At 40.1% G+C, this 13,681-nt stretch overlaps 1 protein-coding gene across 1 annotated transcript in view; it reads right to left on the bottom strand.

Moving 5' to 3' along the window:
* The window catches only part of UBE2J1 (ubiquitin conjugating enzyme E2 J1), a 62,302-nt gene extending 49,155 nt beyond the window's left edge, over positions 1–13,147 (bottom strand). Inside the window, exon 1 of the mRNA XM_067530018.1 lies at positions 13,016–13,147. Within this exon, the coding sequence (XP_067386119.1) occupies positions 13,016–13,046 (31 nt within the window). The 5' untranslated portion in view covers positions 13,047–13,147. The remainder of the gene's footprint in view (positions 1–13,015) is intronic.
* Positions 13,148–13,681: the final 534 nt, after the last annotated feature.

Below are 13,681 nucleotides of genomic sequence, written 5' to 3'. Positions count from 1 at the left end.
GGAAACCTTTAAGGAACAACTATATACTTCTGGATGTCTAACTGGAAGTTCAGTACAGGACATCCCATCAGAGTATTATTGAACGAATGTCCTGCTGCATGAGGTATGTATGTTTTTTTGCATGAAATTAAAACTAAGTTCTAGTTTTAGTTCTAAAGTTCTAAGTAATTAAGTTCTAAAACTAAGACCACTTGTGATCATGAAAGGTCATGTGGCTTCCCTTTCTCCCCCCCCCCCCTTTTTTTTTTTTTGCACCAGCAACGTAGTAGTATTCATCCTAAATTCCCAGCCAATATCCAACTCTGATCATTACGTTTTGACCAAATTCCCCCTGCGGTTTCAACTGGACACAACTCTTGAGTTAGGGCCCATACTGTATGTAATAAACCCTCAAATAGTTCTAGCTGCTGTGTGTCACCATAGAGATGGCTACAGTTCCTTAGTAGGAGAAATGTCCTACATATAGCAAATATGCATCAGTTTAAGTCTGTAAACACACACTGGCATCATTGGGGTGAAAACCATTCTATATATGTAAAATATTACTGCATAAAAATGAGTATTTGATCATTAACAGTGTTTGTATTAGTACATACTCTATTCACTATTATAATAACTGATTACACTGAAACTTACCTTTTTAAATGTTTGCTTCAAATTTAACACATGCAGTATTCATGTGCTTAAAGTTTATTCATGTGCTTAAAGTTAGTCACAAGCTTAGTAGTGAAACAGATTTATATTTAAATTATTAGGCTTCAGTGTTAATTGAAGAATATCTTTCTGAAATGGACAAGGATAATTCAACCCTCACCAGCCTTCTATTTCTTCCCTCTGGAAAATATCTTGGCCAAAAAAAATATCTTGAAATAGGTGGTAAAAGGTTGAAGGTCTTTATCCTTCAAATAATTGGTCTGGAAAAGAAGGGAATATGAAGCAAACTAATAGCTTTTACTATTTTAGCAAATGCCTTTTTTTTTTTATTTCTATAGCTATAAATAAAATAAATCTTTCTCAAATGAGTTTTAGAAGTGTATTTTGAAGATGCAAGGAGAGGTGTGCAATACACAGGAAACAGAAACTAGTGGAAAAATAAGATGAATTGCATCTCTAGCGGTACTATTGATAAAACCTACTGCTAGTTTCCAAATTAAATCCAGATTTTCACAATAGTATCTTGCACCCTTTGCCACAAAATAAATTAAAGTGGTTAAACTTTCAGAAGCCTACTGCTAAGATACAGCCCACCTCTATTGCCTGCCATTAAAAAGCACACTGCAATCCTAGCTGAAGCTAGAAGAGCAAATGAAGAATACCATATTCAGTTAATCTGAACAGATAATGTTAGATGAGAAGAATTAAATTACCTAAATTACAAAGTGGTCAACGTAAAAGATGACATCTTGCAAAAAATGTCTCTTCTTAAAATGGTCACAAGTGATCAGAGAGCCTCATTATTGCAACTCATCTGTTATTGCATCTCCAACAGCACAATGACCCCTTGAAGTATGTTTACTTATTAGGACATTGATTCAGTAAAGACTAGGAGAAGAGAATGCCACAGACTAAACCATCAACATCACGTTCTGCAGCAATCTGAGATATTCTTGAAAGTCTTTCCATTCAAGTATTCAGTATTTGCTTTCTAAGAAAATGCAAGTAATTTTCTGGTAAATCTATTCTTGCCCAAAAAAATCAGCTAACAACTGCACAAACTTTAGAAATCCAGGAATAAGTTTACAATTTGCATCTATTTACAGCATGCATTACAATAGGACCTTTCATGACATGAACATACACTTAATGATAAATGTGAAGTTTTAAAGCAAAAATAATTTTTAGTTATACAAACACAAAATACCAGAAAAAATGCTTAAGATTAACATCTTTTTTCAAACTTTCCTCCCTCAGCCTTTCAATGTTTTAAATTGGGGGCCAACACCCTTACAGTAGTTAAAAAGAATTAAAAGTAGTAGTCACTGCATAATGGTTTATCAGAGAGACTAACAGGTTAACAGCTTGTCCTTTCCTCTATTAGAGTAGATGGGATTTTCCTTGTCAACTTAAAACCTATGACTAAACAATGTGTGTGACCATTAGTGTATTGTTTATAGTACTTCTCTTTTTCAAGATATATTAATTTCATTTTTAGCATTTTTTGGTTTTATGCAGATATTCAAAAATAGGGGGTTTTCAGGGCTTACATTATTCATTACAGTGGTATATACTGCAATGGGTAATCTCTTTATAATGTTCCTTAGCACACTAATACAGTAGTTTCAAACAGCACTATGTTAAAGCTTCTTAGGTAACCTTTAATCAAGTGCACACCAGCAGGGTCTACACCAACCAATTAATGCACAACATGTTGGTGCACTTTAGAAATCATACTTCCGTAGTCTGCATTACTGCTCAGTGCATACATGCCCTTAGAGAAGAGTAACCAGTTTGGGTGATTATTGGATAAACACCAACTTAATTATTTTTGTATCAGGGGGTTTTATCAGTGTTTATCAGTTATAACTTAACATCAGAAGCCCTAATTATGTACTGCAGAAAGAGTGACTGAATCCACAAAAACACCTTCAGATACAAGATATAATCCTTAAAGCAAAACTAAGAAAATCTTTGGAAGTTCAGTTAAAAGTATTTATTTGAAGCCTAATCAAGGTTACTTGTACATTTCAAACCTGGTGGGAAGTCAGAAGAATTAAATACAAAATTCTCCTATGAAAATGAGGATTGCTATTTAAACTAGGTAAATAGCATCTCTGATCAGATCAGCTGGAGTAGACTTCAATATAAAACTTACCACAAGGATAAAGGAAAGCAGGGCATCTGCTCTAGAAATGAAACTGAGTTAGCAGAACAATTTTAAACATGGTTTTAATCCTGTTCATGCTAACACAGCTTAAACATATTTCGCCTAAGCAAGGTAGGCTAATTAGATCAATTTTAAAAATGCATTTATAACTAGAAAACCAGGAGTTTAATCAGTAGGGAATCAATGCCGGTGAATGATGGTGACATTTGAAAGTGGATAGGCAAATCTGAGAGAGGAATGAGGTGTCTGGAGAATGCAGTCCTTGAAAAGTTACTTTTGATAATTTTTACAATGTACTCCAAGTAAAATAAAACACATACTGACTATTTATACAAACCATTTACAAAGTAACCATATTATTTATAAACTAAACACTTTTAAGCCATGAAATGCAACAGTGTGGTGATACTATTAAACCAAAATAAAAAAGGGAGTCATCTGACTGACTAAGTTCTGACCTATGTAAACGCAGATAGATAGAGACAGGTCTCAGCTCAGCATAATCAGGCAGGCATTCTGAATCCATATGCACCAGAAAAAAAAATTATAGAAAAAAAAATGATTCAGGATCAGAATACACGATGCTCTGTTTTCTAGGTAGGTAAGCAGGGAGGAGGAGCAGATGAAAATGTTCACTTCTATTTCTTCCCTTCCTACCTGAAGAGGAACATGGAAGCAGGGTGGATAAAAATCAATGATTTTTTTTAAATAAAAAAATTGATTATTTTTTATTTAAATAGGATTTTTTGGATTTTTTTACAAATCAATAAAACACTAAAAATTTCTCTCTCATTTAAAAAATAACCATTACAATTAAATCTCATCACAAACATGATAAACCTACACTTACAGCCTCATAAAAATGAATTAATGGCTCTAGTCTGTCCAACCTAACTACCAGCTCTTGCTTCTTGAAAGTCCTGGGCTTTCAGTTTCTGTTTCTCAGCAGACTAAAGTTACATGTGCAAAGAAAGACACAGGCTAGATAGGATTGCTGTTGTTCTGTGCTTGAGTGGTGGTGGAGCTGGGCCAAGCAAGGCAGAGGAGTTAGTTAAGACACTGTGTCTTAAAGGCACAGAGAGAATATTTTCATCATTTGGTATTATTTACTCAATGCTGCAAACGTGGCAAAGATGAGAAGATATTTAGAAGAAGAAATGGAACGATGCTCCTTAATAACATATGGCTATAGTGCCCATTTAATGCATCTTTTAGGCAAAGACTTAAATACGTCCTCTCCAGGAATAAAAGAAAATGTTGAAGTCGGAAAATACTTCCGTAATAACCATTTTGCTTCAGCTTCGCTGAAGAGAGCAGGAGGATCCAAACTAATTCTCCCTCAAGATGTTCGATGGAATTCTGTGGTTGATTCTTTTGAACAATTTATTAAGAACTGGCCTATTCTCATAAAATTTTGTGAAGAAAACTGTGATAAAATACATGGAAGTATCTCATCCAAAGTATCTAACACCGGATGAAAGAGGAATGTAGAGGATATGCTCAGTATACTGAAGCCTATATCCATAGCCTTAAACAAACATCAGAGAAATTGTTGCTGCATTGTTGATGCTGTCGAAATTTGGAAGGCACTTCAAGAGACATTGAAGAAATAGCTCACCAGAAAGTTAAACTGCAGGCAATAAAGAAGAGAATGGATCAAGCACTAACTCCATCTCATTCTCTTGGGAACATTCTCAATCCCAGATATCAAGGTAGATGCCTAATTTCTGAAGATGATGCTGCTGCCATGGCATGAGCTTCTCAAAATCACTCCTCAGTTATGCCAGTCATAATTAATTTCAGGGCTGGAGCAGAACCATTTTAACAGTACATGTTTACTAATGATGTTTTGAACAAAGTCACTCCCCTGAATTGGTGGAAATAAGGTACCTTGAAAGAGTTCCTTCAGTTGCTAAGCCAACTTTTCACAGCAGAAGCTTCCTCTGCAGGCACAGAGAGAATATTTTCATGTTTGGTATTATTCACTCAAAGCTAAGAAATTGACTGGGAGATGAAAAAGCAGGTAAACTCGTATTTCTGTTTCACTCTATGAATAAAAATGACAGTGGGAGTGAGGAAGATGAGAACTAGTTGTAGAAGTTTTAAGGACAGCATACATTTAGTGTTGTGATGACTTGTCTGTTAGAGTTAATAGAATTTGAAAACTTAAAAAAAAAAAAAAAAGTTTAAGGACAGCCGTCAGCCGGCAACTCAGGAGACTTCTGCAATTGCAAATGTGAAACATTTATGAAACATTTAAGATTTAGTTTAATAAAATATAAATGCTACTGTGTTTGTGTGTGTGATTTAGTTCTTACCATCCCTAATATACTGCTGCTGTATCTGCAGCTTGACCCAATTAATAAGTATTATGTACTATTTCCTAAATTAATAAAAATCAAGTTATCTAAAAAAATTACATAAAGTATACCCTTCTAGATGTTGTAAAATGCTGTATTGAGTTGTAAATTAACATGTTTTAGTGATCAAATTTGCACCATTGTTTAAGAAATATGTGAAGAAGTATCATTGGGAAACTTGATTTAAATCAATTATTTTCTTTGTGATTTTTAAATCAATTATTTAAATTGCCTTGATTTAAATCAATCCATCCTGTATGGAAGTAGGAAGCATGAACTTCTTGATCGGTGTGCAACACACGTTCTACCGCTAAACACAGTAAACTGCCTAAAACACTGATTGTATGAGCTTTCCTTCCTAATCCTTCAGTCCCTCTCCCCATTTTCTGTTACTTCCTTCTGCTATTTGCACCTGTAGTTCTTCCTCCATATTCAGACCCTGTTCTCTCTCTTTTTCACCTCTCTTCTTACCCTCCGTTTGAATAAATATGAAATTCAGTTTTAAATTGTGTACATCAAATTACTGATAACTAAACTGTAACTGGATTTTTAAAAAATAAAATAATAAAATAATAGATTTTTTAAATGTATCTAGATGGATTAGATTTTCAAGAGTTTGTGTGTTTCAGTCCTTCTGAAGTTTAGTATATGATCTCTCTCCATACCAGAGTTCAGACAGAAAACAATTGTTTTTAGGCATAAAGCAAACCCTTCCAAGGTGAAATCTATAGAAGAGCAGTCTATGATTGCATTGCTGAGTTTTCCCTGCAATCTCCTTTTATAGGACAGAGGTTTGCAGACTTCCAGCCCCACAGATCCCGCTCCACCCCCCAACTTCCCTTTCCAGTGCAAGGCTGTTCTTTTGAGGCACAATATAATCCATAACGGAATAATTGTTGCTCAAATTTCTAACAAACAAACAAATGTACCAATGTAACCAATCAGTGTTATCAATCAACTATACGGACATCACTATAAAGTATTTAGTGAAACATGACACCTAGTCAATACATGTTGACACTTCTTCACTATCATGACCCTGATTCTGCATAGCCTTACACATATGCATAACTTTACACACTGTGAGTAATCCCAATGATTTATACACAAACATTTTAGTATGTTTGTAAACATAAATAAGGCTGCTAAACATTTCTTTTATCCTCTAAGCCAGTGATAAGCAATAGGCAGCCGTGGGCCAAATGTGGCCTGCCAAGGCTTCCTGTGTGGCCCACCCAGCTTACTTTAAAAAAATGATTATAATTAAATTCACGAACAATGATGCGCTGCCTATCATTTGCCAATGACTTCCTTAGTAAGTAACTTCCTGGATCTTAAGTTCTTGCAATAGCATCAGCTATACTTGAGCTACGATGCCACCCATTTTTTCCATTAGTGATGGAAATGGAGCAAAAAATGAATGCAAGTGGGAGTAAATGTCGCAAAGTTGACAGTGAAAACTGAGCTTTTAACCCAAATTGGATAGAGGATTTTCTTTTTATTATGAAAAGTTCCAGAGGGGTAGCCGTGTTAGTCTGTATACAGCAAACGCAACGAGAGTCCTGTAACACGTTAAAGACTAACAAATTTCTGCAGGCATAAGCTTTCGTGGGATGCAACCCATCTGACGAAGTGGGTTGCAGCCCATGAAAGCTTATAACCGCAGAAATTTGTTAGTCTTTAAGGTGCTACAAGACTCTCGGTTTTGTTTTTTTCCCTTTTTCTTTTTATTATGTTATCTCATTTAAACGCAAAACCTTTGTGTTTAATATGCCAAACCAACGTATCCGTCTGTGAGGTCACCAACATTAGGCGCCACGTTGAATCAAAGCACAGTAACCTCAACGTGGCCTGGCCTCCAGGCAGTGTTGCAAGACATGACAAAATTGAAAATCTGAAGTCTTCTTATCATACTTCAAATGTCATTCTTACAACAGCAGCGATTGTACAGGAAAAAGCAACAGCTGCTTGTCTTTGGATAATGTGGGTATTAGCTAAAAAGAAATAGCCCTTCCTGAACGCCAAGCTTGTGAAGGACTGCATATTGGAAATGCTGGAGGAACTTTTTGCCAGAGATAAAAACAAAGATGACATTGCGAACCGACTGAAGCAAGTTCCCATCTGATTCCACAGCAGTGCAAAGACAGGAAGTAATTTACGAGGATTGTCTGTCAGCACTGCTTTCCGATTTAAAGAATGTCAAATATATGTCTCCTGCAGTGGACGAATCAAGTGATTTAAGTGACACTGCCCAGCTATTGCTGTTTTTTAGGTTTTATGATGGTGAAATTTTCAGGGAAGAATTTTTGTGCTCAATACCATTAGAAACCTACACCACAGGAGAGATCATTTTTGAAAAGGTAAAAGGCTTTTTTGAAAAAAATGGTTTAGATCTATAGAAAGTAAGCTTCCTTGATACAGACAGAGGTCCCTCTATGACAAAGAGAGAAGGGCTTTGCTTCACATTTGGCAGCGATATACCCTTCATTAAATACACTTCGCTGCATCATTCACCAGACTGTCCTGTGAGGTAAACTGTCTGGGGACTTGAAAAGAGCCATGGATATTGTGATGAGATTAGTGAACTATATATGCTCAACTTCTAGCTTGCAACATCATCTTTTTAAAACTCTTTTCCAAGACGTTTCCATCTAATATAGTGACCTGTTGCAGCCCAATGACATTCACTGGTTAAGTAAGGGGCGTGTGTTAGAGAGGTTTTCTGCACTTCAAAAAGAAATAACAGAATTTCTTTTAAACCACAAGACCAACAAGGCTTGCAAGTTCCTGAAATTTATGAATGATGTCCCCTCTATGTCACTGATAGATTTTCTGTGTAATATTACCGGTCACTTGAATTCCTTCAACTTGCAGCTCCAATGCTGTGCAAGCAATGTTGGGAATCTGTTTGAAAAAGTGTGTGCCTTTCAGAGGAATCTTGAAATCTTTCAGAAAGACTTAACAGAAAAGATGTTGCACTTTCCCACATTGTGTGTTGTTGCTACAGATGAAACCTCGATGAAAACAGTGCAAGAATTCTAAACAATCTGATCAAAAATTTTAAAATGCAAATTGAGAATTTTAAAATTCCAAAAGATTTGCTTTTATTTGTTTGTGATCCATTTGTTATCTTTGCCGATGGATCTTGGCCTTCTGAAGCAAATAACATTCTTGATTCAATTGATGAAGTGCCTTACAATTTCTAATTTCTCCAGAGCTCAGAGGTCTTAAAGGCAAACTTCAGCAAAGTGGGATTTTGTGATTCTGGATTCAATATGCTGACCAGTTTCAGAATAGTCAGAATCTAGCCATTTATCTCTTAAAGATGTTGGATCAACGTATCTCTGCAAATTTAGGTTTTCTACCATGACCTTATAAAAAAACTAAAAGCGCAATCACCTGCCAGATGAGCATCTTCACCAGTCTATGTGCCCGCCCTACAAACCACTCTTCACAAAGCTTGCCAGAGATCATCGGTCACCTCTTCCATTAGAGATTGCCACAAACATGGGTAATAATTTTGATTTATAAAGTTGGTTAAAAGATAGAAACACTTACGTTGCAATCAAGGTTTTTATTTATTGGCAGCTGGAAGTTTATTTTGGCAGCCATCTGCACAAATGGTCCGCCTCTTGCCATAAAATTCTCAAACTGGCCTGCGGATAGATCTAATTGAGTATCACTGCTCTAAGATAACAATGTTTATACCTTCCCTAATTCAAGTCTCTAATTCAATCCCTCCTTCTCCAGTTGTTCCTCACCTAACACAAATCATGTACACAAACAACAGATAAAGCATACATTTGCAAGTGCAAAGTGGTAATTGCATACCTTTTTCACAAGTACAGCTTAGACTTTGAATATATGGGCCAAAAAGTTATAGATGTTTTATCTATTATCTTGAACTTGTGCATTTTGTAAAATTTACATTTAAAAGGTAAACAAACAAGTGTTAACAAAAGGGATTTTCTAAATGCACATACAGATTTAATGGAAAAAACACAAAAGAAGAGCTATCAGATTTTTAGATATAACAACTTATCACAAGACTGAAACCCAACTGTCTGTTTTTCATGAACTGTTAATAAATTCTCTATTAACAAACGTTAGAAAGTCAAAATCCTAAACGAAGGTTAAAAACCTTTAAAATACCCAACCCCATAATACTGGAAATTATCAAAGTAATCCAAACAACCTTACCTCTGCCACTATCCACCACTAGCATGATCCCCAAAGTAAGGGAGGTGCATATAATAGTCTATGCCATGGCAGCACAGATTTTATTGCTGAATGCAAGAGGGAGAGTACACATGGCAAAAGAAATCCACCTTTCAGAGAGATGGCATTTAATACCTTCTTCTGACCAACTGTCCCTGCTAGAACAGCAAGGGAGTGCAGGGGCCTTGCCCCACTCACCAGGCCCTACTCCAAGCCCCTTTGGAAAAGCCAGTATTGCTTCAGCTATGGGCTGTAATACCCTAATCTGGAATCACAGAAACAAAGGGATGGAAGGGACCTCAAGTGACCATCTAGTCCAACTCCCTGTGCTACGTTCTTATAAACCTCCAATGATGTGGATTCCACAGGCTTTCTTGGAAGCCTATTACAGAACTTAACTACCCTTACAGTCAGGAAGCTTTTTCTAATATCTGATCTAAAACTCTTTGCTGTAAATTAAGCCCATTACTTCTTGTCCTACCTTCAATGAACATGGAGAACAATTGATCGCCGCCTTCTCTGTACCAGCCTTTAACACATCTGAAGACTATCAAGTCCCCCTCAGTCCTCTTTTCTCAAGCCTAAATACACTCAGTTTTTTAACCTTTCCTCATAGGGCATGTTTTCTAAACCTTTTATCATTGTTGCAGTTCTCCTCTGGACTCTCTCCAATTTGACCCTATCTTTCTTAAAAGTGTGGTACCCAGAATTGGACATACTACTCCAGCTGAGGCCTCACCTGGACTGAGTAGAATGAAACAATTACCTCCCGTGTCTTACACATGACACTTCCGTAAATATACTCCAAACTAGCTGGACATTTATAGACAATATACTAAGGACAGTGGTGGACAGCAATAGTTATAGATCATCAAAAAGGTTGCTATCCTTTTCAGACAAAATCATGATCTACTGTTTTTAGGATCTCTTCAAATCATATGTGTTACTTATAAACAGCTTGTGGTGATCAGGTGAAGAACAACAATACTCTCTAGACGTGGTGCTTTTTTTAATTTTAAAAGTTTTACCCTAATTGACAATTTCCTGGTTTTCTAATGTTTATTTTTATAAAAATTCAGTGGTCTTAAGTTTTGTCGCCATCACTGATACATATTTGCAGCCTTAACTTCATCTTAAAGTTTGCCTGTGAATTCCTCCAGGCCTGGATTGTCCTCTCCAGCTATGGAAGCACAGGGTATGTACCACAGGCAGAACATCTCCCAGAGTCACTAAAAACGTGGGAGAAAGGAGTTCTGTATTTGCAACATTCCCTCTGTTCCCTCCCCATCTCAGAAAATATGAATACCCTTCTGGGGCAATTGTGTGTGGAGTAAGAGGAGGTGGAGAATCTCTCCAGAGTATCATCATCTCCCACTGACTTTGTAGATTTCTGCAGTTATCCAATGCCAGTGGGTTTCACTCATGGCTGTTACAGAGCAGCCAATGGCAGGGGTACTTAGCTAGTGGCAGTACAGAAAGAGGCATAATAAGCAGAATGCCATTTGATACAAAATATATGCCCAGTTCTACTGGGCATTCTTCCCTAGTTATACCTACTAACGCATCCATATCACTTCTTGTTTTTTAATCACACTAATGTGGTTAGGAATAGATGTGTTGGGTAGCTGGAAATTCTGGTTTTAAAGTAATTATACCTAATGGGTGTCCAGATACCACTTCTCAATAGAAGAGACATCCTGGTTTATTATTATTATTATTTAAAAAATCTTTTTAAATATTCAAGAATTAGTCATTTTTTCCAACTGGTAAATAAAACCTTGGTTCCCGCCCCCCTAAAAATTACATTTTGCTCTTTATAACACTTTGCATCTATAGCTCTCAAAGTGCTTTTACAAAGGAAGGTAAATAACATTGTCTCTGTTTTAATTTTACAAATGGGCAAAAGTGAGGCATAGAAGAGTACAGTGATTTGCCCAAGCTCACTCATAAGGTCAGTACCAGAGGCAGAAACTCCACTATACCACATTGTCTTCCATCTAAGATGTCACCCATTGTAGGTAACAGGATCTAAAACTACATTATAGTAACATATATATGTGATATGTTTTCACTGTTTCCCCATCTACAAAAATAAGGATAATGATACTGACCTCATTTGTAAAGCTAAATGTTGTTATTAGATTACTATTAACATGAATTTGGAATGATCTAGACATCTTACTCATGAGCAAAGCAGTCATCACAAACTCATGCCAATATAAACTTTGCCTTACTCTATCTACCTCATCACTGGCTGGGCTTGTGAGGCCTTACATTCAACTCCACTGCAATTCTATATTTGTCTATCTATCTGTATGCAACATACTAACTTTTGAATGCTGCATCAGATCAATTCCAAAATTTCCAGGAATATTCTAGGCATCAATGGCCAGAACCCTACTGATTTTGGGGACAATCAAAACATCAAAAGATGGGGGATGGACAACAAATGGAGCCACCGGCATCTACTGATAACATCCATTAACACTTTACAGAATAACAATAGTCCTGTTCATCCTCCCAAAAGAGTTTAACATGTTGACACCCTAAATGACCAAAGAAAACTAATTGCTCTTCCTGCTGGGAGCCTTGGGATGGATACTCAGCAAACAGGATCAACCAGAGAGTGAGGGCTTCTTTCCTCCCTCACATCCTGCTTCCTGAAAGCCTGCTTCAGGTTGGGATGAGCAGGCACCAGCTATCCACCACTCCCTTCCAATCTGGAGGAAAGAAACATGCTCTCTCATTTTTTTGGGAGGGGGAGGGACGTAGGGGCAGGAGACAGAGAGAGCCATAAGCAGGGCATAAAGAACAGAGGAAGAAGTTGGGGGAAACAGAGCCCCTGGCATGGTGGGGAGGATGGGGTCTCTGGTGTGAAGAGGACAGGGAGAACAGGGGACCCTGCAGTGGGGAAAGGAGGGAAGGAAGTGGAACTGAGCCTGTGGTGCAGTGGGGTAAATGGGGAACCACCCTGGGGAGGGGGGCACAGAACCGCTAGCGAAGGGAATTGGAGGTCCGTGGTATGGGGAGAAAGAGAGCACAGAGAACCTCCGGGGGGCTGGAGGAGAGGGGGAATAGCGGACCCTGGTAAGGGGGATGGCAGCAGGCACTGAAAGGCTGTGGCGGAAGGGGGGGGAGAAGTAGAGGGGAAGCGGAAGCACAGAGCCCTCGTCATTGATAAGAAGGCCGGCAGGGGAATAAAGTGCGGCATCTCCCCACCCCGGGGAGGGCAGGGCTGGGCTGGGCTGGCCTGGCCTGGCCTGGCCTGGCCTGGCTCGGGTCATGTCTCCCCACGGGGCCCCGTCCGCAGCACAGCGATGAGCCGACACCACCGCCCTGGGGGCTGAAGGCAGCACCCGCGGCAGATTCCGGCCGGTCAGCGCCCCCGAGCCAGGCCCCGACCCCCTCCTCTTGCTGCCCAACCCGGGGCCGCTGCGGCCTGCGCCCCCGCCGGGCCGAGGCCGCTGCCCCGGCGGGCGGCGAGCCGAGGCCTCGGAGGGAGGCCGCTGCCCCGGCGGGCGGCGAGCCGGCCCCGGCTCAGGCAGAGGGAGCCGGGAGACGCCGCTGGGTCTCGCTGTCCCGCCCGCCCCCGCTCGCTCACCCACCCACCCACCGGGGCTCTTCAGGTTGTAGCGGGTCTCCATGGCGGGGACGCTGGGCCAGAGGCGAACGGCGGCGGCGGCGGCCGCTCCCCGAGTCCCCGCGGTGCGGCTGGGGGAGCGGGGCGGGGACTCGCGCGGCTGGCGCTGACGCTGCTCCGGCTGCGACCGGAAACCGGCCTGACGTGGCGGGGCGGCGGCTCTGTGACTCCGCGGGGCGGGGCGGGGCGGCGCTGCTCCCCCATGGCCGCTCCTGACACCGCCACCGCCCCCCTCCCGACCGGCTCGTCCCCTCCCCAGCACCTCTCCCAGGGCTGCCCCCAGCGCCCACAGATCCCCGCACGCCTCCCCTTCTCTGTTCCCCACCCAATCCCGTGCCCACCCCATCGCCAATACTCCGGATACACCTTCCCATCCCCGCCCATACCACCACCAGGGCTGGTTTTAGGGGCAGATGACCGAGTGAGGTGCTGGGTTTGTGACAGGGTGACCAGATGTCCCGATTTTATAGAGACCTTCTCCCCTCTTTCCCCATGTTCGGGGCTTTTTCTTATATAGGCACCTATTACCCGCACCCCGTCCCGATTTTTCACACTTGCTGTCTGGTCACCCTAGTTTGGGCGGCACCCGGCTTGGGGGTGCTGGTTTTGTTGATTACAGATCCTAGCGTTCAAAAGTAT

The sequence above is a fragment of the Emydura macquarii genome, unplaced genomic scaffold (assembly GCF_026122565.2).
Source record: "Emydura macquarii macquarii isolate MOO-44397 ecotype Brisbane River unplaced genomic scaffold, CSIRO-AGI_Emac_v2 contig_3019, whole genome shotgun sequence".
Taxonomy (NCBI): Eukaryota; Metazoa; Chordata; order Testudines; family Chelidae; genus Emydura; species Emydura macquarii.
This window is presented reverse-complemented; position numbering and strand designations above follow the sequence as displayed.